Here is a 27,444-nt window from a genome sequence, read left to right on the forward strand (position 1 = left end):
AGTACTTAATGCTTTGGTGAAGTGGGGCCTATATTAGCGCCAAACGTCCTTGTTTGATTCACAAAGGTTTAAGATAGAGAGGCATTTCTTAAGTTGTATGAGCATGCTGTGAAATAACCCAATCAAACGTTGCTGTGTTCCCAAGAGGGTTAGCTCTTGAAGCTACAAAGCGGCAAGACTGCCGTCTGGCAGCCTAAGGCTCGTCTTCACTGCAAAGTAAACTCCAGTTATAACCCATATTGCTCCTAACTTTAGACTCATCCACACACAAAAAGGCTTATAGTGAGTGCAATGGTGCTTTTCTCTCTAGCTAGCTGGCCCATCAGGTGAAACAGTCAAAAGCCCAAAGGCTGCTAATGCTCAATTCTAACATGACCTCTCTTTAGTGTGGATGCAGGCTAGCATCACTCAAGTACCACCATTACTCAGATACCTTCCCACGGTTCCCCCCAAGTGCCCAGAAAGAATCAATCAATTCTCTCAAATTCCCTGGGAAAGAATTTAGAGAGCAGCTCAGCTTTTGACCGTGCTAAGAACCTTGGAATGTGCCCCAGCAGTCTGACTGTGACACAAAGTGAGTGCAGTGCCAGCAGGGAGGCAGCAACTTTCGTGTTCTTTTGCAGCGTGGGTGCCCTCACTCAAGCTAACTCAGGAGGAGTAACTCAAGTGTAGTTAACTCTGCAGTGAAGACATACCTACAGACAGCCTGAATATTGCAGGTTTTCCCCTGTGCTCCTATACAGTGTAATCCAAAGCCCACATATGACTCCATGGCTTAGTGAAAAGCAAAGCTCTGAGCCATTACTCTACATTCCTTATCAACTACCACCACCATGTGGCCATGCTGCTTCAAAATTTATAACTACCAATACTCTTTTTAAAAAGTTTCAGAGTAGCAGCTGTGTTAATCTGTATCTGCAAAAAGAACAGGAGTACCTGTGGCACCTTAGAGACTAACAAATTTATTTGAGCATAAGCTTTCGTGGGCTACAGCCCACTTCATCAGATGCATAGAATGGAACATATAGTAAGAAGATATATATATATATACAGATAAGTTGGAAGTTGCCATACAAACTGTGAGAGGCTAATTAGTTAAGATGAGCTATTATCAGCAGGAGAAAAAAACTTGCGTAGTGATAATCAAGATGGCCCATTTAGACAGTTGACAGGAAGGTGTGAGGATACTTAACTGTACAGAAATAGATTCAATAAGTGTAATGACCCAGCCACTCCCAGTCTCTATTCAAATCCAAGTTCATGGTGTCTAGTTTGCATATTAATTCAAGCTCAGCAGTTTCTCGTTGGAGTCTGTTTTTGAAGCTTTTCTGTTGCAAAATTGCCACCCTGATGAGAGAGTCCACATAGGAAAAAAGGCTGACAAAGGAGGTGCTGTCATCATCATGAATAAGTTGAAATATGAACAAGAGGCTGTCAGGCAGCTCTCTAACTCCACATTCTACAGGCCATTATCCTCTGATCCCACTGAGGATTACCAAAAGAAACTGCACCATCTGCTCAGAAAACTCCCTGAAAAGGCACAGGAACAGATCTGTGCAGACACATGCCTAGAACCCTGACAAGGGGTATTCTCAGCCCCTACACTACCAGCACTCCCCACTATCTTAGAGACACCACTGACTTCCTGAGGAAACTACAATCCATCTGTGATCTTCCAGAAAACACCATCCTGACCACTATGGATGTAGAAGCCCTCTACACCAACATTCCACACAAAGATGGACTACAAGCCATCAGGAACAGTAGCCCTGATAATGTCATGGCAAACCTGGTGGCTGACCTTTGTGACTTTGTCCTCACCCACAACTATTTCACATTTGGGGACAATATATACCTTCAAGTCAGCAGCACTGCTATGGGTACCCACATGGCCCCACAGTATGCCAACATTTTTATGGCTGACTTAGAACAACGCTTCCTCTGCACTCATCCCCTAATGCCCCTACTCTACTTGCTCTACATCGATGACATCTTCATCATCTGGACCCATGGAAAAGAAGCCCTTGAGGAATTCCACCATGATTTCAACAATTTCCATCCCACCATCAACCTCAGCCTAGACCAATCCACACAAGCGATCCATTTCCTGGACACTACTGTACTAATAAGCAATGGTCACATAAACACCACCCTATACCGGAAACCTACTAACCACTATACTTACCTACATGCCTCCAGCTTCCATCCAGACCACACCACATGATCCATTGTCTACAGCCAAGCTCGACGATACAACCGCATTTGCTCCAATCACTCAGACAGAGAGAAACACCTACAAGATCTCTATCAAGCATTCTTAAAACTACAGTACCCACCTGCTGAAGTGGGAAAACAGATTGACAGAGCCAGAAGAGTACCCAGAAGTCACCTACTACAGGACAGGCCCAACAAAGAAAATAACAGAACGCCACTAGCTGTCACCTTCAGCCCCCAACTAAAATCTCTCCAGCACATCATCAAAGATTTACAACCTATCCTGAAAAATGATCCCTCACTTTCACAGATCTTGGGAGACAAAACCGTCTTCGCTTACAGACAGCCTTCCAACCTGAAGCAAATACTCTCCAGCAACCACACACCACACAACAAAAACACTAACCCAGGAACCTATTCTTGCAACAAAGCCTGATGCCAACTCTGTCCACATATTTATTCAAGTGACACCATCATAGGACCTAATCACATTAGCTATGCCATCAGGGGCTCGTTCACCTGCACAGCTACCAATGTGATATATGCCATCATGTGCCAGCAATGCCCCTCTGCCATGTTCATTGGCCAAACTGGACAGTATCTACACAAAAGAATAAATGGACACATATCTGACATCAGGAATCATAACATTCAAAAACCGGTAGAACACTTGAACCTCTCTGGCCACTCAGTAAAAGATTTAAGGGTGGCAATTTTGCAACAGAAAAGCTTCAAAAACAGACTCCAACGAGAAACTGCTGAGCTTGAATTAATATGCAAACTAGACACCATGAACTTGGATTTGAATAGAGACTGGGAGTGGCTGGGTCATTACACTTATTGAATCTATTTCTGTACAGTTAAGTATCCTCACACCTTCCAGTCAACTGTCTAAATGGGCCATCTTGATTATCACTACACAAGTTTTTTTCTCCTGCTGATAATAGCTCATCTTAACTAATTAGCCTCTCACAGTTTGTATGGCAACTTCCAACTTACCTATATGTATATATATTTCTTCTTACTATATGTTCCATTCTATGCATCTGATGAAGTGAGCTGTAGCCCACGAAAGCTTATGCTCAAATAAATTTGTTAGTCTCTAAGGTGCCACAAGTACTCCTGTTCTTTTTAAAAAGTTGCTCTATATTTTCTTCTGTTCATTATTTAGCCTATTTTCTCCCCTTATGTTAGCTGTGTTTGTGACACTTTGGCCTGGTCTACACTGGCAAGTTTCTGCGCAGTAAAGCAGCTTTCTGTGGTGTAACTCCCAAGGCGTAGACGCTGCCAAGCCACTTAGTGCCCAGAAACTGCACAGTTGCAGCGCTGTAAAAAACCCACCCCGACGAGAGGCGAACAGCTTTCTGCGCCGGGGCTACAGTGCCACGGTGCCAGTGTAGACACCCTGGCGATTACAGCGCTGCGATTGGCCTCCGGGAGATGTCCCACAATGCCTGTTCTCGCCTCTCTGGGTATCGGTTTGAACTCTACTGCCCTGCCCTCAGGTGACCCACCGGGAGTGCCACCCCTTAAATTCCTTGGGAATTTTGAAAGTCTCCTTCCTGTTTGTTCGGTGACACGTGCAGTGGTCTCAATGCATCTTTCCAGGTGGCCAGGCCTGCTCCATGCACCAGGTGATTCCCCGCTTGGAGCAATGTTGAGTGGCTGGACTTCATCGGCATTTGGGGAGAGGAGGCTGTGCAGTCCCAGCTGCGCTCCAGCTGTTAGAATTATGATACCTAGGGCAGATTTCACGATGCATGACAGAAAGGGGCCATGACTGGGACACACTGCAGTGCAGGGTCAAAGTGAAGGAGCTGCAGAGTGCCTATTGCAAGGCAAGGCATGGCAGGCAAACCGCCGCTCCAGTGTTGCACCCACGAGCTGCCGGTTCTACAACAAGCTGGACGCGATACTCGGTGGCGACCCCACCTCCCCTGCGAAGGCCACTGTGGATACTTCGGTGGCTCATGTGCCAGTCGAGAGTGGACCGAGCCAGGAGGAGGAAATCTTGGATGAGGATATGGAGGGGAACCCGGAAGCAGAGGATGGCTTGGAGGTCAGTGATGCATGCAGCCAAGAGCTCTTCTCTACCCCAGAGGAGGCTAGCCAGTCACAGCAGTCGGAGCTTGGTGAAGCGCAAACAGGAGAGGAGGCCCCTGGTAAGCGGCTTTGATTTGGGGAATTGCTGAAGCGAGTTGCTGGGGGCAGGAGGTTTGCAGAAAGCAGGCTTGTGTCTGTATGATGCATGTACCACCACATGCTTAGTCTGAGCAACGGAACAGGATGTTGATTGACTCCCTCACTTCATGGGAATCTGCCTCAGAGATCTCCACGAAACTCTCATGGACATACTGGGTAATCTGCAGCTGCAGGTTCTTTAGCAGAGCTGCTTTGTTTCTTGCCCCATTAAGGGTAACTTTCCCATGCCACTCTGCCGTCACTGCGGGGGAGAACCATTGCTGCACACAGACGAGCTGCATAAGGGCCAGGGCAGAAGCCACAGTCTTGGAGAAAACCCTCCCTTGATTCCCTGCTCACCCTCAGCAGCGAGATATCTTCCATAATGAACACAGCCTGTGGAAAATGTGGGGACAGGAATGATTATAAGCCCCCTCACCGACAATGCTGGGTCTCCCCAAGAGCCACGTGCCCAGTGTACAGTATGGTCCTGGAACACTGATTTCCCCTGCTCCTGTGGTTACTCACCATTTTGGGTGTCTTGTGGCTCATGTGTACTTGCATGGGGTCAGCCAGTTAGTGACAGGTATGTGAATAGTGGCTGTGTTTTAAATCACTGCATCAGCGGTCTGTGTGTTGCAAACAATACTGCTTCTATAAAATGTTGAATTTTGGCTTCACAGATATGACCTTGGGAGCCCAGCTTCCCTCTTTGTTATCGCCAGCTGAACGGCTGTGCAGAATTAGAAAGTGGACAGAAAAACTAAAGAGGACTTTCTGCCTGATGTCATAATGCACTCCACAGCCAAAAAACAAGAATTGAAGGAGTGGCCAGACAGCGAGAAGAGCGACCGAAAGTAGAACGTGGTGCGCCAGAACGAAGCCACGGAGCGGCTCTTAAACATTATGGAGCACCCAGCAGACATGCTCCAGATGCTACTAGCACTACAAACCAAGCAGCTCCATGCCCACCCTCCCCTGCAGCCGCTGTCACAAAACACTTTCTCATGCTCCCCCCAGATACCGCCAACACACTCTTATCAACCTCCTGGCTCCAGTCTATACCCGCTGCATTCCACTCCTCCCTCCTTACAGTCCAGCCCTGCGGACTCCCAGTACCCACTGCATCAACACCCGTCCCTCTACAGTTTAGTCCTGCTGAAGTACAGTACCCACTGCACTGTACTCCAAAGGACATACGACTGTTGCATACGACACCTGGACATACACAAATCTTTAACTGTCCTAGGACACCACCTCCTCCTTGGACCCTCCCTTCCTCCATCCCCCACAGTGCTGATGTGTTTTTTTGTTTGTCTCTCTCCTCCAGTTATTGTTTTTTAATAAAATAAATGTTTTGGTTTGAAAGCAATCTTTATTCCATTAATTGAAAGCAAACAGAGCCCTGCAAAGGAACAGGCAAATTCCTTAAACCTTCATGGTGCATCGTCTGCACCAATCACAATCACCTCCTAGCATTACAAGCACTGCACTCCCGAGCATAGCAATAAATATTAGTGGCTTTCAGCTTCAAATTGCTGCCTCAAGGCATCCCTGATCCTTATGGCCCCATGCTGAGATCCTCTAATAGCCCTGGTCTCTGACTGTTCATATTCAGCCTCCAGGTGCTGAGCCTCAGCAGTCCAGCCCTGAGTGAAGCTTTCACCCTTCTCTTCACAAATATTATGGAGCATACAGCACGTGGCTATAAGCATAGGAATATTGTCATCGGCCAGGTCCAGCCTCCCATATAGGCAGCGCCAGCGGGCCTTTAAACAGCAAAATGCACACTGAACAGTCATTATGCACTTGCTTAGCCTGTTGTTGAACCACTCCTTACTGCTGTAAAGGTGCCCCGTTTATGGCTTCTTAAGCCAAGGCATTAAGGGGTAGGCAAGGTCTCCCAGGATCACAAATGCCATTTCGACTTCCCCTATGGTGATCTTCTGGGCCGAGAAGAAATTCACAGCTTGAAGCTTCCTGTACAGTGTTCCAGTGTTCCAAAAGATGCATGCGTCATGCACCTTTCCAGACCAGCCTATGTTAATGTCCATGAAATGCCCACGGTGATCCACAAGCACCTGGAGAACCACAGAGAAATACCCCTTCCGATTAATATACTAGGTGGCTAGGTGGTCTGGTGCCAGAATTGGAATATGAGTGCCATCTATCTCCCCTCCGTAGTTTGGGAAGCCCATTTGTGCAAAGCCAACCACAATGTCACGCACATTGCCCAGAGTCACAGTCTTTCAGAGCAGGATGTGATTAATGGCCCTGCACACTTCTGTCAACACAAGTCCAACAGTCGACTTTCCCACTCCAAACTGGTTAGCAACTGATCAGTAGCAGTCTGGAGTAGTCAGCTTCCACTGTGCAGTCGCCACGCGCTTCTCCAGTGACAGGACAGCTCTCATTCTTATGTCCTTGTGCTGCAGGGCTGGGGCGAGCTCACATTCCCATTCACACAGTCCCATGAATGTGGCTTTCCTCATCTGAAAGTTCTGCAGCAACTGCTCATCATCCCAGAAGTGCATGACGATGTGATCCCACCACTCAGTGCTTGTTTCCCGAGCCCAAAAGTGGCGTTCCACTGTGGTCAGCACCTCCAGGAATGTCACAAGCAATCTCGTGTAGTAGCTACTATGTGTGGTGAGATCAATGTCACGCTCCTCTTGCCTTTGTTGTTTAAAGAATAACTCCACTGCCACTTGTGACGTGTTGGTCAGAGCGAGCAGGATACCGATCAGCAGTTCGGGATCCATTTCTGCAGTCCAAAAAGGCAGGGCAGGGCGCACAGTACACAAACCGTTGGAAGATGGCACCAAATGTGGACGGAAGCACAGGGATTGCTGGTATGCGAAGCAATGCATCATGGGACTGGACCCAGGATGCCCCGTGACCCCCTCCACCTTCCCACAACTCTTAGTGGCAGAAGAGGAAGAGATGTTCTGTGAGATAGCTTCCCAGAGTGCACCACTCTGAATACCAATGCAAGTGCCACAAGTGTGAACATGCTATTGTGTAGCAGCTGACAGTGTGAACACACATCAGCGGTTTCCCTTCAGTGCTCTCTGTGCGGTGCTGTAACTGCCTGCGATGTAACTCTGCCAGTGTAGACATACCCTGAGGGTAAGCTGTCTACTTTAGTAACAGAAGAAACATCCTTAGAGCATTCTGATACTTATACCAAGCTAGAAAAATTAACAAAAGAGAAAATACATTAGAAGCATTTTTCTCAAAGTTTATACAAGATTCTTGATCAAGTAACATAATATTCACAATTCCTTTACACGCACAGCAGTAACAAATATAGCTGTTCAAAACAGAGTACTAAAAGCTAGTGCTTGAAGCAGCACTCTTGTCACTATTGATACTTAACAGGTTCCCCTGGAGAAGATCTAATTGGACAGAGGTGTAGCTGATTACCAGTCCAGACTCCAGATTGGCACTAGTGAGCCAATTATCCCGTTAACAGAGAAGCTGTATAAAAGGACACAGAAGGGCTATAATAGAGATAAATAGAGGGTTAGGAGATCCTGCTGAAGGAAGGTCTCTGAGTAGAGACCTTACCTCCTCTTCCCTTTCAGGAAAAATGACTAGAAAGTTGTAAAGATGTGGAGACACACCTACGTATTGGTAGAGGGATTAAAAGACTATAAATAAACTACAGGGGGTGTTTACAAACAAGAAAGTCTCACTATTGTGAGTCTGAAGAAGAGACAGAGGTGTGGCACACCACCCAGTCACCGGTGGGGGATCTGTCTGGGATTTGCTTGAATCTGTGTGAATGGAGGAGCTTCTGAAGAGGTCTGGCAGTTTGGGTGCTAGCAGAAACACTGTAATGGGTGGTAGAGCAGTAAAGAGAGATGCAGAAAACCCTCCAGGCCTTCTAAGAATCCCACTATACAGAAAAACAGTTCTTGCTTGCCCTCGTAGACAGAGCAACAAAAGAGCCTGCAGGAATTTATAAGAGAGCAAACCAAGCTACTACAACAATAATTCCCACAAAGTTTGGTGAGTCCTGCAGCGAGGGGCAAAAACCAGGCACCAAGCCCTCTCCTAGCCCTCTATCGGTGCTTAATTTATGCCAAGGCTGAGCCCCGCCATCTCTGGGCTTGCTGTGTCTTATGAAAGTAAAAAAGTTGCTTGAGCCCTGGCACCTCTTTCATTACAAATCAAGCACTGTTTTCCATGTGTCTCCTTCCCCTGCCTTTCTGTTCAGCTTTCCTATTAATCGGCTAATTGGCTCACTGAGTCCCTTGCAACCAATCTGGCCTGGTAATCAGGCACACCTCTGCCCACTTAGGCCTTCTCTAGGGAAGCTAATTAGTACTCAGCATGACCAGAGAGCTGGCTCAAGCACTACCTCTCAGTGCTCAATCACTGGTTTTAAAAGAATAGTTTCAAACATTTCAAAAACACACACAAATTCTAGCTTAGAATATCAAACAATAACCTTAAGGTACTTACTCTGAAATCCATAGTTAATTTGGGCTTAGCATACAGTGTGATAATGTTTCTTATTCAAAGCAAAAAGAAAATGTTGTAAATCTAGTGAATACCACTGCCAAAACATTTTTTTTTCAAGCAAGAAAACAACGTACCATAACATCTCACTAAAATCATTCAGTAGGGCCAGTATTATCCAGTGGCTAGGGCAGTGAACTGGAAACCAGGTGACATGGTTTCTAGTCCCAGCTCTGCTACTGTGTGATTTTGGAAAAGACACTTCACCCCTGTATTTCTCCTCCCATCCTTTGTCTCTTATTAGCTTTCTGAAACAGCAACTGTCTCTTGCTAAATGTTTTACTCCTGGGGGGAATTCTGTGCCCAAAAATTAACAATTCTGCACACAATATTTTAAAATTCTGCAAAATTCTGCATATTTTATTTGTTAAAATAACACAATATAATCACCAGTTTCAATTATTTTGGTAATTTATTTCAAAATATCTGTCAGCAAGTATGTCTGTAACAATACAGACAAGAAAAAAAGATACAGAAAATGTTTTTTGACAAATAGATTTCTTACTAGGCATATTAATACAGAACTGTGAGTAATAATTAATTTAAACTACAGTACAGAACCATATTTCCTGAACCCTTCAGAAGCAGTGCAAAGGCTTGTGGGAGTCAGGGGTAATGAAAGAATTGAGGGAGAGGGAAGTAATTGCTGAGAAGGAGCCTGGGTATAAATTTGAAAGGTTGTTGGGTATTGGTGGGGAAAGCATGGAACAGGTTTGGGGGAAGGGGGGGACTGGAGAGGGATTTTTAGGGAGCAACCCCATGCAGACCCTACCTGACCCCTAGCCTCTCCCTTTCAGTCAGGTACATCTGCCCCTGTCCCTGTCTCTGTGCCCCTACTCAGCCACCCCTCTGTAGCTCTTCATTCCTCCTCCTCTGCCCATGTGTCCCTGCACCCCCTTGGCCAGCCCTATCCTCTCAACTCCATATGTCCCTGCACCCCATCCCCATGTGTCTCTGTGCCCCCACTCAGCCATACCCCTTCCCCCCCTGTAGCTCTGGACCCCCTCCCCCTCTGTCCATGTGGCCCCACACCTCGACTCCCATCCAGCCCTTGCCCCAATATGTCCTCCCCCACTAGCCCTTATGAGCCCCTGTCTGACTCCCCCAGAAACCCCATGCTGTCTGTCTCCCCATAGCCCCTGTCTCCTGACCTGGCCCCACAGGTGCTGTGAAGAAGGTACCCTCTTTCTCTTCCCTATCCTGTCCGGGGCTTGCCAGGAGTGGCTGCTGTATTCTAGCGCCACAGCGCCTTCTGGTGGGGGAAAAGGCAGAACTGCAGAAGTTATTTTCTGCTGGGAGCTGCTGCTCTATTCTAGCGCCACAACGCCATCTGATGGGTAAAAGGAGGAACTGCAGCAACTTTTCAGCAGAAGCTATTTTCTGCAAATATGTGTGTGTGTGGCACATGAAATATGCACACACACAGTGGTGCAGAATTCCCCCAGGAATAGTTTGTACAGCACCCATCACAACGGGGTCCTGACCTTGATTATGCCTTCTAGGCTCTATGGTAATACAAATAATTAATATTAATAACCATTAGAGCAATGGTTCTCAACCAGGGGTATGTGTACCCCGGGGGTATACAGAAGTCTTCTAGGGGGTACTTCAACTCATCCAGATATTTGCCTAGTTTTACAACAAGCTACATAAAAAGCACTAGCAAAGTCAGTTTGTACAGACAATGATTTGTTTATATTGCTCTATACTATACGCTGGAATGTAAGTACAATATTTATATTCCAATTGATTTATTTTATAATTATATGGTAAAAATGAGAAACTTAGCAATTTTTCAGTATTAATGTGCTGTGACACTTTTGTATTTTTATGTCTTATTTTGTAAGCAAGTAGTTTTTAAGTGAAGTGAAACTTGGGGGTACGCAAATCAAATCAGACTCCTGAAAGGGGTACAGTAGTCTGGAAAGGTTGAGAGCCACTACATTCGAGTATACAGTTATTTTCTAACCTTTTGTTCTAGGATTAGTTCCCAGTGTATATAGCTGAAGCAAGTCAAGCAACTCGTAATATTAAGAGCTAGCTTCTTATAGATTGCTTTTCATTAGGAGATCTCAAAACACTTTATACAGGATGGTCAGTATCATTATCCCCATTTTACAGATGGGGAAACTGAGGCACGGAGGGGGCTGTGACTTACCCAATGCCTCACAGCAAACCAGGAATAAAAAGCAGGTCTCCTGAACCGCAGTCCAGGGTACTTTCCACTAGGCCACATAGCTGCTATCCTGAGCCCTTACTTGCATTTGGGGGGAAATAGAGTATAAAGCAAGCAATTGTTAAATCTTCAGTAAATTAAACAATCAGTGTTATTTTTCAGCATAAGCATCAGGATCCTTTCTGAAACCTATCTGAGTAGAATTCTGACTGACTTGTGGTGTTGGAAAGCCTCTGTTGTAAAATAGTGGTGCTTTGGATATTGTTATTTTAAACAATATTTTAGTTTATGTGAGGCAGCAAAACACTGTGGTAGGAAAGTGCTGTCTGAAAGAGACATGTCTAATTTCAAGCAATTTCTTGAGTGGGGCAGATATTCCACATCTGCATTCATATCTCAGGAGTGGCTTTCCTACAGAGAAATAGAAACATCCGTTCTGTACGTGACACTAGAGGGTGTTATATAACTGTTTATGGGAAGTTTCAGAGTAACAGCCGTGTTAGTCTGTATTCGCAAAAAGAAAAGGAGTACTTGTGGCACCTTAGAGACTAACCAATTTATTTGAGCATGAGCTTTCGTGAGCTACTCACGAAAGCTCATGCTCAAATAAATTGGTTAGTCTCTAAGGTGCCACAAGTACTCCTTTTCTTTTTGTTTATGGGAAATAATCACAGAGGAAAGTAGTTCTCCCCCAGATGTGTGGGTCAAATTGTGATGATCCTGGTTTCACCTATGCAATAAACCACTTTAAGGCTTGCACAATCACAAAACTTATTACCATTATACAGGTAGAGGCCCCAGTGTTTCTCCCTGTGAAGAAAACAGCAAAACTCCCATCCATTTTTGGAGAACACGTCAAGGTATTTTCATTACAGCAAATAGCTTTTCAACAGTTATAGCAGCTAGTATCATATTTTCCCAAGCCATTACTGCAGGAGACAAGTTCAAACATAACTAATGCTCACTAGAAAGCCAATTTCTCTGAATGAGGACCTCCTGGGGAGGGCAGCTTGCCCTGGGGCCCCAATTTGAGAAGACCCCCAAACCAAGTGACTTTGTGATCTTCCGCCTGGGACGGCAACACCAGTGTTATGATCCTGTGGGCCAGATCACAACACCCAGAGTGGGGAGTCTGGCCCCAGACCAGCAGGACTGAAGCTGTGGCTGAGCAACAGGGTGACTGTAAGGCGAGCTTGCTCTTCAACCCCCACACCTAGGGCCTCACATTTTTGTTTTTGTAACTGACCTGTTTTTGCACCCCCTTGTGTAGTGTGTGTGTGTGTGTGTGTGTTTGTAAGGGTAGGGCCTCAGTTTCAGATTTTGCCTCAGGCTTTCAAGAACCTTTGTGTGCATCGGATGAAGTGAGCTGTAGCTCACGAAAGCTTATGCTCAAATAAATTGGTTAGTCTCTAAGGTGCCACAAGTACTCCTTTTCTTCATGGTGCAGAAGAAAGAGACTGCTTAACCCACACAATCCCCTTTAGGACTGTAGATAGTCCTTGGGAAGTCCTTTGGGCAAGACTCTGTATTTAACCCTTTGCAGGGAGTGCAATGTCAGTAACTCATAACATGCATTTCATTACAACTTATGCCATTACAGTAATTCGCCATGTCCAGTCTAAATTTTCTTCTACAGATTTAAAATTTTTATTAAATCTAATGTTAAATAATTATATAGAACATCTGGGTATAGTGCTTAGATTATCCACAAATACAAGGTTTGCTTTTAAAGTCAGAAGATACATATAGCGCAAAATCAACAATAACCCAAATTTAGGTGAATAAATTCAAGAATACAGTTTAGATATTAGCATCCAAGTATTCAGGTACATCACTCATGAAAAGTTATACAGAGAGTTGGTTGTAGAAAGCAAGTAGAGCAATGAGTGAGGATTCTCTCAGTAATAGAGAGTATAGGTTAGGTTGTCCATTTAGAAAATACAATCTACTTTTATACAACACTACTTCTTTTATCCCTCTCTTTAACTGCCACTACCCCGATTACCCCTGCAATCTCAATGCCATCTATCCACCCCCATTAAAGTCTGAGCCCCTACACAATTCAGTCCCAGTAATTAGTTAGCTAGAATGCTGAGTTAGAGTGTGGAAAGAATCAAGTTTGCAATACTGCACACCTCTGGGGACATGATGTCACTATTCTCACTAGTCACTGTATAGGCTCCATGCAAGGATGAGTACTTTATGATCCCTGAGTGCCTCTATTGGATGCAATTTGATCCAACATCAGGCAAGTACAGAAAAATCATAAGCTAGAGATTTCTGTTCTTATGGTGCATCCTTTACAGGGCCCCCTTTTCTGAATTCTCCGTCCTAAGAAAGGAAGAGGCCTGACACATTTTCTGTGTCCAATTTGCCATGTATTGCCCCTCAGCAAGTCAACAGTTAAATGAAGCCTCCCTGCTGTAATGATTCAGCAGTGAGAAATAGGATCCTTTGGAAGTCACAAGATGAACATATTATACTAATAAGAGGAACCTAAATTTCCTCTCCATGGTAATTTACATAGCAAGTGCTGAGTTAGACAAATACTACAGGAATAAAAATTAATATCCAAATGCTAGCCATGCTCAGCCTCTTTTTGTCTCTCTATAATTTCATCACTTAGTCTGTTCCATTTCATTAACCTGAAAGAATGATTGCTTCATAACAACAGGTTTCAGAGTAGCAGCCGTGTTAGTCTGTATTTGCAAAAAGAAAAGGAGTACTTGTGGCACCTTAGAGACTAACCAATTTATTTGAGCATAAGCTTTTGTGAGCTACAGCCGATGAAGTGAGCTGTAGCTCACGAAAGCTTATGCTCAAATAAATTGGTTTGTCTCTAAGGTGCCACAAGTACTCCTTTTCTTTTTGCTTCATAGTACTGTACCATTTCTCCTGTATGTCAATGTACTTTTCCAGAGTTGGGGGAGGTCTAGATGGACTTTCACTCTTAATTTCTTTGTTTATATCATTCCTCACCCTTCTTCACTGCCACTCTTAGATCCCTGACAGTTGCCTGCAACAATAGATTGGGGTTGTCTTTCATGATGCTGCCTTCTCATTAGCAAGTCAAGAAAGCCAACAGAATCTATTATTTATCTAGGGCTCAAAAGTTTACAAAACATGCAGCATAAAAGGAAGGCTACTGTTTTAAGAAAGTGACTTCTCAGTCTTCCACATACCCAATTTCATATTTGTATTTACTAATCCCTAATTATTAACCCTTCAGTAACATCAACATTTCAATGGCATTGTTTAAAACAACTGAAGTTGAAAGGAATAATCCTGCGGGACCCAAAAGAAAAACCAGCATTTAAGGTAAATTACTTTTAACCCTGTTTAACAGCATGAAGACCTAGGAGGAGGTGGTGGTTAATTAATATTTATTTGCACGATTTAGGGGCAAGGTTTACTTGATTATATTTACTTTGATAGCAAGGTATGTTACTCCTTTTACTGTACTGTGAACTTGAGCTCTTGTGAAGTGCTGGATTTACAGCCCTTGGAAACTGCTGTCTTCCATACACAATACAGAAGCAGCAAAGGCAGTATAAATAAGGCTGAAAAAAAATGGCGGTCCACAATTTTGTTGGGGAAACTGCAATTTTCCACACTCACTGCAACTTTTCTGCATTGCCATTTTCTCCAATTTGGCCCAGACATCCCTCTGTTATGCGGAGGGGCATCTGGGCCAAATCTGAGTAATTGGCATTGCGTCCTGGCACTTGCTGTGGGAGTGGAGGCAGACAAGGAGAGGACCTGGGAGCTGTGCAGATCAGGGCCAGGCTCCCCCACCTCCAGCTCACTGGGCCACCTGGCTACCCAGGAGCAGGATGAACAGGGAGAGACCCCAGAGCCCAGCAGCAAGTGGGGAGGGGAGTCGGCAAGGCCCCAGCATGGTGACGCAGGCAGAGTCTGTCCCAAGCAGGGCCAGCACCACCAACCCTGGGGCAGCACTGGTGAGTTTGTCCTTCATTGGTGCTTTGGACAAGAGTTGGGGCTCCTGCTAGAGGGGAGGAAAGGGGATGCAGAGGAGAGAGCCAGACACAGAACTGCGGGGGGAGAGGTATCCAGCCCCATAGGAAGGTAAAGGACCCTGCTGCCAACTCAACATCTAGTCAGTTACAAAACAAGAGTTTAGGTCCTGTCTCCCCACAGCTGCCTACACACACCTGCTCCCCGCACACTACCTTTTGTGGTACTTCTGACTGCTCCAAAACTGCAGTTTTAACAAACTGTGGCTGCAACTTTTGAACCAAAAAAAATCACAACTTTCTCACAGCCTTAACACTAGCTCTTATACAGCTCTCTTCTTCAGTAGATTTCAAAGCATTTTGTCTGTTGTATAGGCAGGCCATGCATCTGGTTTTAAACTAGACCTGGTGTGCCCAACCTACAGCCCATGGGCCATACAGAGCTCACCAGAGCATTTCATAAGGCCCGGGGCCTACTTCAACACAATATATTAACAGGCAATTCGTTAGTTTTTTGTCATCGTGTTTACATCATTTTAGGTCACACAAGTGTGTAAATAAACAATACCATACATAGAAATAACCTATCTAATTACATACAAAACAAGCTGAACTTAAAATAGAAATCAATACAGGTGACTTTAAATCTTATTAAAATATGTAGAATCTGTTTGGCCCACACAAGGTTGTTCTTAGTTTTATGTGTCTCTCCTGTGTAACAAGGTTGGGCACCACTGAACTAGGCAGTCCTGCTTTTTAAGGCTTGTCCGATCTGGCACCGAGACAAAATTGGATGTGGTTTTGTCTGGTATAACGGGGGGATGACATTCTGAATGCATCCAATGAAGTGAACTGTAGCTCACAAAAGCTTACGCTCAAATAAATTTGTTAGTCTCTAAGGTGCCACAAGTACTCCTTTTCTTTATTCTGAAGAGTGCATCACTCCACCGGCATGACCTTGCACATATCACATCAGTATAGGAGAAGCAGCACGCTCTTCAAAAATGCATCTCCCATGTAGTCTGACATCACATGCACCAGGCAGGCAAGGTCACACTAGTGAGGGCAAGCCCACAGCATTCCCAGCAGTACTAGAACGTCCTGAATTTCAGAAATGCACAAGTGGCCACCCTTGGTCCATATCATTATCCCCACTTCACAGATCAGAACACTGAGGCTGAGAGGTCAAGTGACTTGTTCAAAGTCACCAGCAGGCTAGTGGCCAAGCCAGAAATAGAACCCAAGTCTCCTGAATTCTAGTCCAGCACTCTAGCCATTAGGTTATGCTGCTTTGTGCACTGCCTCACCTATATAATCTCAATTCCTCATGACCCTGAGCCTCAGCTCTAGAGAAACGAGGACAGTCTCTGATCATGCAAATGAAAACCCTAGTTGAAACATTTTAGTTGGTTCTTCTGGGTTATATTACAATGCTAGTTTTTTAAATGCTTAGTAACCAGCTGGAACCATGTGAAAATTTTGATCTAGGGCAGGGGTGGGCAAACTGTTTGGCCTGAGGGCCACATGGAAATTGTATGGCGAGCCATGAATGCTCACGAAATTGGGGATGGGGTGCAGGAGGGAGTGAGGGCTCCCGCTGGGGGGTGTGGGCTCTGGGGTGGGGCCAGAAACAAGGAGTTCAGGGTGTGGGAGGGGGCTCCAAGTTGGGGTGTGGGAGAGGGCTGAGGGCTCTGGGGTGGGGCTGGGGATGAGGGGTTTGGGTTGCTATTTGCAACTCAGCTCTCCAGTGGAAAAAGCAATCTGCACTAATGCTCCCCCGCCCACCATCAATACCCATCAGGGGAGCTGCACAGGAGGCCATACAGTGCAGTATTGGGAGATTTCCCCCAAATCCCAGCCTAGACTGGTCTCAGAGTTGCCAACTCTTGTAGCATAAAGCCCCAGCTCCCGGAGTCCCGGGGATTACATGAGACTCCCCCCTTTCTTGCTTTATAGATGGAATCATTTAAAGCAAGTGTCTAGCCGCAGAGGAAAGCTGGAAAACCCAAGGGCTCACAAGCCAGAAACACCCCAGCTTTGTTCCGGTTTGACAGTGGTATGAGCTGGAGGCAACCTGGGGGGGCTGACGGTGGCTCCTCCCTATTAGGGCAGCTGCGGGGTGCCTGGCAAAGGGGGACGTTGAGGGCCAATCACAGGGAGCAGGGGACACGAGGCAGGCGGGGCCCGGGCGGAAGAGGCCCCGCTACAGCCTGGGAACTATTCACCCCGCCCCCGGCACGTGGCCTCTGCGCCTCCCCCGCGGGTCGGGGTCATCCCGGGGGCGGGCAGCGGGCAGAATTCTCGCGAGACGGGCGGAGAACTTGGTTGCTGAGGCAACCGGGCAGCCGCTCATGGGCGGGATTTCCGCCCCTTTGGGCTCCGCGCCTGGGCCTGGGGCGGGGCGCGCCCAGAGGGGGCGGGGCTGGGGCGGGGCTCAGGTATGGCGGGCGCGGCCAGGGGCCCGGAGGCGGCACTGGCGTGGAGGGGGGAAGGGGATGTGAGTGGCTGCATAGCGGGGTGAGTGGGGGAGGGGTGTGCGGCGGGCTGTCGGGGTGAGTGTAGATTGGGGGTGCTGTGGATGGTGTAGTGGAGGTAGAATGGGGCCTGGACAGGATGGGGTGGGACTTCCAGGAGCACGTCCCTGAGAGAGGGTCAGACGTGTCATACGGGACATGCCCGCCAGCCTGTGGCCAGCTGCTAAAGAAAGCCCGGGCCAGGGCATCTGAGGTGGACAAAGATTCAGAGGCAGCAAATTAAGCCTCCTTCCCCTCCCTGAACGTCCTTCTCCCTGTTAACCTGCTGAGTTGTGTAGAGAGAGTCTGAAAAACGCACTTGCCCAGATGCCCCCAGGATCACTGAGACCTGAACTATTAATCTGTGCAGAATTTATTATTTCACTTTTGAAAGTGAAAGCGTCTAGCACCAAAAAAAAGAAAAAATCCTTCCCAATGTAAACCATGAATCATCTTACTCAGCAGCAGAACGCTGCTCCAGGGCCTTCACTTCAGCTGGTAACTTTGCCAAACAGCAACCAAGTAAAATAAAGAAAATTGTTCTGTTTCATGCTGCTGTTCAGAACCCTGGGGGCAACCGTGAAAATAACAAGAATTATGCCAGTTTAAACTGATTGCTACTTTGCAAAATCTGAATCTTTTCACAGGGAAAAAGAATCAAATAAATAGAGGTCTTGATTCCGAGCAGCAGCCAAGCTAAGGTCTGTTCAGTGTGGAGGCAAAGATGGCTGTGTATCACCTTTACAGTTTGCTCCATTTCTGAAAGAAATCAGGGACTGTTTGAGTTCCTGCCATCAGTCAGAGCAGCCTAGGTCTGCTTTGTTGCGGTGCCCCTCTTTGGGCCAGCAGAATAGTTAGAACACAGTATGCTCTGGCACATCTGCCTTCTACAACCACATCCCTTCCCTTTATTGAGGGGTCTGTGAGGAAAGTGCAGTAGAGAATTCTCTGGCATGGAAGTCTGCTGATGCCTATATTCCAGTTCCACCCTCTAGCTTTATCTCCGTTGCTATCACAGCAGGAGTTGTGCTGGTATTAGCAACATTGGGAAATTTTTAGAGAAAAGGTTAATGTAAACACCATCCCAAAGATCTTCCAGGAGATCTAGTTATAATCCATTCTATTCTCTTTTCCAAAGGGTTTCCTTTTATGGCTTTCTCTAGTGTTTGTTTTAATCTTTCCTTGAATGCAGCTAGTGATGGCATTTTGACTACCTCTCTTGGTGGCATAATGCCTAATTGTTTGTCACTGTAAAGAAATATTTTCATAGAAGGCAAGTATCAGGGGGTAGCCATGTTAGTCTGTATCCACAAAAACAACGAGGAGTCCGGTGGCACCTTAAAGACTAACAGATTTATTTGGGCATAAGCTTTCGTGGGTAAAAAACCCACTTCTTCAAATGAATGGAGTGAAAATTACAGAGCAATTTTCACTCCATGCATCTGAAGAAGTGGGTTTTTTACCCACGAAAGCTTATGCCCAAATAAATCTGTTAGTCTTTGAGGTACCACAGGATTCTTCATTGTTTTCATAGAAGGCAGAGATTTCAGGAGGAATCCCACCCTTGCTGCCCCTTTATTTGTGTAGAAAGAGTGTAAAAACAGTCATTTTGAAATTGTAATGTATTTCACAGTCTGCAGAACAATTTAATGTTCACATTTCTGAAGATTATGTCAGAAGATTCAGACAAGGATAAGCAGCTGATAAATCGCATAATAAGTGATGAATACAATTCGGTACGTCTCCCTTTGGCCTTCATCCTTTTGTATGTATCTATTTATTTATTTATAATGTACCAATCAATATAATATGATTTGCTTTCTATGCAAACTTGATGACATCTGATTCCAGTTCCCCACTTTAAAGAGGTCCTGTGATCTTGAAACCTAGCCACTTTTTAAAAAAAGAGTTAAAAGTAATTTCAGGTATTACACCTTCCCCTGAGTTTCCCTGTCAGTTTGTGTGGATTTATGACCACATTTTCCTATTTTTAAAATATTTTTATCTCCACTATCCTGTTCAAACAGGGAAAACTTACCAGTGCCACTGGGTATACACAGAGTACTATCAAATGCACAAAGTAAAAATACAGTCCCCAGTCCTACAGCAAACTTTATGCAGGGATTGAGGTCTGCACAGGGGTCTGATTGGTTTCTCAGCTATTTTCCAATACAACATTCTTTTGTATTACTTCCAAACTACAAACATGTAGTGAAGTGATGTCATAGCATATCAACAAAACCGAGAGATGTATGTGATGATGCTGATGGTAATTACTTCCTCTTCTCTTCATCTCTGAGGGAGTCCAGAGTTTTGTCTTTTCCCTCATGCCTTATATTTTCCCATGCTTTTCTCAAACTTTTTTGTAGGGTGGATTGAATCTTTGAGACATTGTCTCACACACACCTCCTCTCACATTTGCGATTAACATCCTGGGGCAACTACATCAGTTGTTTTCATGGAAAAGTAATATGAAAACACTGATGTAGTTTTAACTTATTTTAAAATGGCTTAGCAGCCAAAAGCAAGAGGCGAGACAACACCATGTCACTAGCTAGCTCTCCACAGCTACCAACAAGTGTTTTGTGGACCACTGTTGATCCATAGACCCCAGTTTTGAAACCACACGTTTAGCACAGAACTAAGTGGAACCCCTTTTGAGCTCACCACTGATACTGTTCAGAACAGTATGGTTTTACATTGTTGAGTAATGTAACACCCTTCCTCCTACCCTGTTCTCCCTGGGGGTGGGGATTGTGAATTCACTTCTCCAGGGTATTTCTAGCCCCCTGTCTGAGAAAGCATGACAGGGAATCAAAGCAAGGACTCCCACATGCCAGTACAGAGAACTAACACTACTAGGTTGCTGCTGGGTTAACCCAATAGTAATGCTTTGGGATTGTTGAGATGTTAAAGTGACTACTGATTTTGCATATCTCAATTTTCGGGTGCCTAACTTGAGAGACAGTAAAGGAGCCTGATTTTTGAAAAGTGCTCAGCACCAATCATCTGAAAATCAAGCCCTATAAGGTGTTTCCAGTAGGCATCCAAAAATTGAAACAAATTTAGTCATTTCTGAAAATCTTGTCATCATATTCTTCTGTTCTAGGTAAATTTTCAGAAACCATGTATGGTTACTTTTTGATCCAAGCAGCTAGTCAAAGTTTGGGACCTTGTAGGTTGTTCCAGTTGGGAGTACAAATTGATGATAGTCTGGTATTTTCTTTGATGCAGTCTTGTTTATTTTCAAGGAATGTGCAAAGTTCTTCTGCAAAGGCAGGAGGAACCAAAGCCAAAAGGAGTAGTTTCTGAGCTTCCAGGCCCAAGCTTCATTCTGCCAGCATCACCACCTCAAAACCTTTTTTCTAGCCTTCTGCCAGGGCCATAGGCTGATGCTTGGCTTTCTTGCTCTGCCTCTGAGTCTTTCTCAGTTTCTTGTTTGCACTCCAGGTTGTCTTTTTGACCACACACAACAGCTAATGAGTGGAATACTCTGCCCACATGGTGCTATTTCTCTGCAAACTCCATTATGCCTTGTTTTGGGTGTCACCCCTTATCTGTTCCTTACAAATATCTTAAATGAAGGGCATGTTTACAAACTTATTAATTTCAATGAGATTTTACTCAGCTCATAACAATATTTAAAATATTAATGTAGTGTCCACAAATAAATCAGAATTTCCAGCTGCAGTTGTGAAACAGTTTTAGAGTTAGAAATGTTCCAAGGTATTTCAGGAAGGAAGGTGGGTTTTTTACATTAATGTGATATTAATGGTAGGGGTGCCATTTTGACAGCCTTATAGGCGAAGTACTGTATTAAGTGAAAATATACAGGATAGGCAGCACCAGCAGCAGTTCATGCTCCTTCATATTGCCTTGCTAGAATGTTCCAACCTTGACCTGGCAAAATCACCTTCAGGGTCAAGACAGTAATTTCCTCTCTATGGCTCTTTTAAACATTGGTCTCTCTACTGAAACTGGCAACAAAAGTGCCAAGTGTGAAATTGGGAATTTTTGTGATATAAACACTTGTCAAACTCATTTTTCGTAGACCTCTGAACAGCCATTAATAACAACTTTTTGTTATAATTTTTGAGCTGTAGCTCACGAAAGCTCATGCTCAAATAAATGTGTTAGTCTCTAAGGTGCCACAAGTACTCCTTTTCTTTTTGCAGATACAGACTAACACAGCTGCTACTCTGAAACCTAACAACTTTCAGTTACTTCTGCTATAACTGTAACTTCAGATTGGTTTACAAAGAGAGAAGACTAAATATCCCTTTACCAATCCTCTGAGCCTTCTAGTTTCCTATAGTTTGTCTGGCTGGTTGGAGTTGGCATCTGCTCTGTTCAGATTTCCTGCAAAATATATTTAGTCATGCTCATTTGTCAAGGTAATTGACCAAATGGAAGCTGATCAGTTATGCAGGGAGTGGTCAGTTCCTCATATTTGCAATGTTTGTTGAAACGCATTCCCTTAGTGGCATGTCCTCCTCTCCCCCGCCACTGAAATGTTTTCATTATGATATAGTGTTTTCATAATAATAATGAACAAGTGAGTAATCTCACTGTTGAAAACCCCTTATCCTTCTAGAACAGGTACCAGGACAGATGCTATTGCTGCTTCCTTTTGGTTAAATAGAAACAAGAGGAGCCTATCCTGTTGTCTTATTTTTAGGATGAAGATCCCTTTAACCCATTTGTGGCAGAAGATCTTGAGCAGTGTGCATTTTTCACAGGTTAGAACCCTTCCATTTATTCCCATACACTTTCACTGCAAGGTCACAAGGGAGGATGAGAAGGTTAGTGCTCATGCAAGTGACAAGAGAGCCAAGTGTAGTCTGAGCAAAAGCTATGTATGCTTCCTCACGCAGTTGTTCAGCTAATGCACCTCAGTGAGAAGTTGCTGCATTCCTTTGATCAGAAACTATTGATCTTGCCAAATTGTGTGGTGGCTTCAGGATGTGAACATTTATCCACTAGGAATGAAAATGAGACAGCTAAACTAATTTCTTTTCCACGTGCTCTAGACATAATCTAGATTTGAACCCAGGTCCCCAGAGATGAAAAGGCGTTACCCCAGTCTCTATTTGTTGTGCTGAGACAAAGCAGACCCAGAGAAAGTAGTAAGCCAGGACAAACTGAACACTTTGAAAAGATAACATTCCCTCCAGGGGTGCAATGAGAGAGGGACCTATGAGCCCAGGACCCAACTCACCCTTGGCCACAGGCGCTACAACAAATTCCTGTAGAAGTCCTCGCCAGACAGCTGTTTCTCCTTCCAGAGTGAGCCCAGAAGTGGAAGAGATGGAGGAGGCAGCATGAGAAGATGGTGACCTTGTTTTCTGGATCTGTGGCATGCCGGAGGTGCTCCTGCCCCTGTTCTGGCCAGTTGCTGACAGCTTCATTCACTACTTCTTCCCTGGGTCCAAGACTTGGACCCAGGTGAGAGAGACTGGCCAGAACTCCTCATCCACCTCCCTTCCCACCCCCAGACCCAACTTCCCATTTCCTAGAACCCTGGATTGCAATTTCCTCATGCTACTTCCTCTACCTCTTCCGGGCCCTCTCCAGAAGGAGAGATGGCGACTTAGTGAGGACATACATGTGCCATGCAGCAGTATGAAGGTGAGGAACCCTATACACAGATGTGAACGTCTCAGAATGTAACCTCTATTACTTGGCCCGTGACCTTACCTGGGCCCCCCTCCTTAGGAAAATTCTGGTTGTGCCCCTGTTCCTCCTGCATTCAACACCCCTAACAAGTATAACTAAGAGACTTGCTCCAGATTACATGAAACAAATCCTTTCTAACTCTATTAAAAGATGCTAATACATATCTACAAAGACTCAAATGAAAGGTCCTGGCTTGAAATATTTATCCTATTTATTACTTATAGCAGAGTACTTGATGTATTTTGTGATAGATGTAATCCATTGTCCATTTAACTCAGCTTTTTAAATTCAGGGTGATTTATAGCATGCAGCATTGATCTTTTTTTCAGTGGGATGACAGTAAATTCATGAAACCAGTCTGCGGTACTGGATTATCCATTAGTTTCAGACCAATTGGCTTTGCATGCTGTCACTTGAAGGAATGAAGAGACTAGTGTATTTTTTCATTTTCACATAGATTCCATTTGTGATCAGCTTTTCCCACGGACAAAACAGATTGTCTTGGCATATAACTCTGGGAGATGGGTACCCCGGCTTCGTGAGCCTCGCAATCTTTATGGCATATCTCCTGCACGTCACCTGAGTTTAATACGTTGGCCACACCAATGTGAGGTCATCAGGGATAGAATTGAGCACATTGGTAAGTCCTAAATATTGGTCAATAATAATATTAATACTTAACTTTTCATAATTTTTTACAAATGAATCTTTATCAAAGCTATTGGGACACTATTAAGAACTTTCCTTTCCAGTCTCTGTGCTTTACTGATAAAATTCACTGTGGTTTGGGAGCAATCAGTGGAGATCATGTGCTTTTCTGAGATGAGATTGAACTGTTGATGGCCCAGATTCTGTTCCCCTTAAAGTCAGTGATCAAACTCCTGCTGACTTGAATAGTATAGGATTGGGTTTCGATCGCCCACTTAGTAGGGAGGGACACACTTGTTGTCAAAATGAGCATATAAATAAAATTGTATTTTTGGAAACAGTCATACAGATAATCTAGTGTTATTGTAGCTGTGTTGGTCTCAGGATATTAGAGTGACAAGGTGGGTGAGGTATTATCTTTTATTAGACCAACTTCTTTTGAGCTTTCAGAGAGATGAAGAAGAGCTCCGTGGAAGCTCAAAAGTTTGTCTCTCACCAACAGAAGTTGGGCCAATAAAAGATTATACCACACCCACCTTGTCTCTCTTATGCAGAGAGTGTGTCATTTAACATGTACAAACAATTGTATTATAAAAATGTAATTATCAGATTGCTGTTCATGTGGATTTTAACATAGTCAGCATCTGTCTTGACACCTAAGATCAGCCTTGAGTAAGTCTGTTCAGGGAGAACAAAAAGCACACCAGAAAATGAATTGAGTGGGGTGCCATGGGGAAAGTTGAGAGAATAGAGTCTTCTCTTTGTACAGCAGGATTGCAAGAGAACATGTGGTCTAATATCTAGAACAAAGGAAAGTGTCTGAACTTCATTCTAGACTTGGTTCTGCAAAGGAGACCTGCAAAAGATATTTTAAAAATTAGATTTATGCCCCATTTTACTATTTTATGATAGATGAAATTTTGGAAGTTTGTGTGTGTGTAAGAAAAATCAAGTCTGATCTTCCCTGGGTTAACTAAATATTTTCTTGAGGATCCCATGATTGTATATTTTGAGCCTTCACAATTTAATTGAAGGGATGAGGATGTTCACTCTTTAACAAAAGCTATGTTTCTCCCAAGCGCTCATTAGAAATGAGAGATAAATAGGTGTCAAAACCAAACAAAAAGTAATGTTTTAAACACAATTACTAAAAATATTTTCCCAGTTTTCATTCTCTTGTCTCTAGTGACGTTATAACTTCACTAGTTTTTCAATCATAACCAGGACTCCAATTCATCTGGTAAATGGTGGTAGAGTGTGATACAGCATGGTACAGCACCTTTTTCATGCTGCCTGCTTGTTTTCCAGAATCATAAACTTTAATTTAAAAAGCAAAAGTAAGTCTCTAACTGTTTTGTTTGTGGAGGTACACTTGAGTCATGTTTTTGAGGCTAACTGATTCAGTGAAATCTGCCTACATTTGCAGAATCCAAAATAATAATTCCAAGAGGCATGACCCATTCATCTCAATGTGTGCTAACTCAGATGCCCAAAGATAATACTTTAAATGTCAACATTGTTAACTTGCTGCTCATCAAAGTATGTATAAAAGGAGAGGGAATATCATATTATGAAGAGCTGCACAATACTGCAAATAACAGTTTATTTTGGCACCGGTAGTGAGTGGCTTCAGAAGAGTACTGCCATTTTTTCCTGTCCCTAGTCAAGAAGGAGCCAATCCCAAAGAGCCTTACAGGTACCCCAAGCAAGTTAGCTGAACTCACACCAGGGGGAATCAAGCGCAAAATATCAGCAGGCATCACCCAAAGGAAGCCAAGCAGAACCATGGTTGTATGTGGACCTTACTGAGAGGGAGCTGAGCCAAGGAGTTCAGAGAGCATATGTGATCATAGTTTGAACATCTGCACAATCAAATGTGAGTGATAGGTGGGTGGGGCTTATTTTGTGGTCAGACGTTGGAAGAGTATCACTACCGTTCCTCTTTCCTGTCTCCCTTCCATCTGACCCCTGGTCACAACAGCATCTTTCAGTGGATATATATTTCTAACATAAAAAACAAGCAGGAAGAAACATTACTTATTATTTTTTTATATAAAAAATCTTCCAGGTCATAAGAACATAAGAATGGCCATACTGGCTTAGATCAATGGTCCATCTAGCCCAATATCCTGTCTTCCCACAGTGACCAGTGCCAGATGCTTCAGAGGGAATAACCAAAACAGGACAATTATAGAGTGATCCATCTCTTATTGTCCACTCCCAGCTTCTGGCAGTCAGAGGTTTAGGGACCTCCAGAGTATGAGGTTGCATCCCTGACCGTCTTGGCTAATAGCCATCGTTGGACCTATTCTCCATGAACTTATCTAATTCTTTCTTGAACCCAGTTATACTTTTGGCCTTCACAACTTCCCCTGGCAATGAGTTCCACAAGCTAATTGTGCGTTGTGTGAAGAAGTTCTTCCTTGTGTAGGTTTTAAACCTGCTACCTATTTATGTCATTGGGTACCCGATTCATGTGCTGTGTGAAAGGGTAAATAACACTTCCATATTCACTTTCTCCACACCGTTCTTGATTTCATAGGCCTCTATCATGTCCCCTCTCAGTCATCTCTTTTCTAAGCTGAACAGTCCTAGTCTTTTAAGCTTTCCTCATATGGAAGTTGTTCAATAACCCTAATCATTTTTGTTGCCCTTCTCTGTTCTTTTTCCAATTATAATATATCTTTTTGAAATAGGGAGACCAGAACTACACACTGTATTTAAGGTGTAAGCGTACCAGTGATTTATATCGTGGCATTATGATATTTTCTGTCTTATTATCTGTCCCTTTCCTAATGGTTCCAAACATTCTGTTAGAGCAGTGGTTCCCAAACTTGTTCCACCACTTGTGCAGGGAAAGCCCCTGGCAGGCCTGGCTGGTTTGTTTACCTTCCGTGTCTGCAGGTTTGGCTGATCGCTGCTCCCAGTGGCCGCGGTTCGTTGCTCCAGGCCAATGGGAGCTGCTGGAAGCGGCGTGGGCTGAGGGATTTTCCTGCACAAGTGGCAGAACAAGTTTGGGAACCACTGTGTTAGAGTTTTTGAGTGGTGCTGCACATTCCCTAACAAATCATGTTCATCTGTGAGTCTGATAATTCTGTTCTTCATTATTGTTTCAACCAGTTTGCCTGGTACTGAAGTTAAGCTTACTGGCCTGTAATTGCCAGATTTGCCTCTGGAGCCTTTTTTCAAAAATTGGCGTTACATTAGCTATCTGCCAGTCATCTGGTACAGAGATTTAAGCAATAGATTACATGCCACAGTTAATAGTTCTGCAATTTCATATTTGAGTCCCTTCAGAACTTTTGGATGAATACCATCTTGTCCTCATGACTATTAGTGTCTAATTTATCAATTTGTTCCAAAATCTCCTCTTTTGACACGTCAGTCTGAGACAGTTCCTCACAATGACAATGGGAACAATTTACTGAGCAGGGAGGCTGCTACACTCTGCTCTGCCTGAGGGGACAGAGACTGCCCCACGCCTGCTTCGTCAGAAACAACCCAAAGCCCTGCCCCTCCATGCCAAGCGTGCCAC

At 44.4% G+C, this 27,444-nt stretch overlaps 1 protein-coding gene across 4 annotated transcripts in view; it reads left to right on the forward strand.

Moving 5' to 3' along the window:
• Positions 1–17,540: 17,540 nt before the first annotated feature.
• The window catches only part of AGBL3 (AGBL carboxypeptidase 3), a 60,411-nt gene continuing 50,507 nt past the window's right edge, over positions 17,541–27,444 (forward strand). For all 4 annotated transcript variants that reach the window (XM_048835357.2, XM_075124259.1, XM_048835358.2 and 1 more), the window contains exons 1-4: positions 17,541–17,589; positions 19,219–19,321; positions 22,264–22,324; positions 23,719–23,901. In XM_048835357.2, the coding sequence (XP_048691314.2) occupies positions 19,235–19,321; positions 22,264–22,324; positions 23,719–23,901 (331 nt within the window). In that variant the 5' untranslated portion in view covers positions 17,541–17,589; positions 19,219–19,234. The remainder of the gene's footprint in view (positions 17,590–19,218; positions 19,322–22,263; positions 22,325–23,718; positions 23,902–27,444) is intronic.

This window comes from Caretta caretta, chromosome 1 (genome assembly GCF_965140235.1).
Source record: "Caretta caretta isolate rCarCar2 chromosome 1, rCarCar1.hap1, whole genome shotgun sequence".
Classification (NCBI taxonomy): domain Eukaryota; kingdom Metazoa; phylum Chordata; order Testudines; family Cheloniidae; genus Caretta; species Caretta caretta.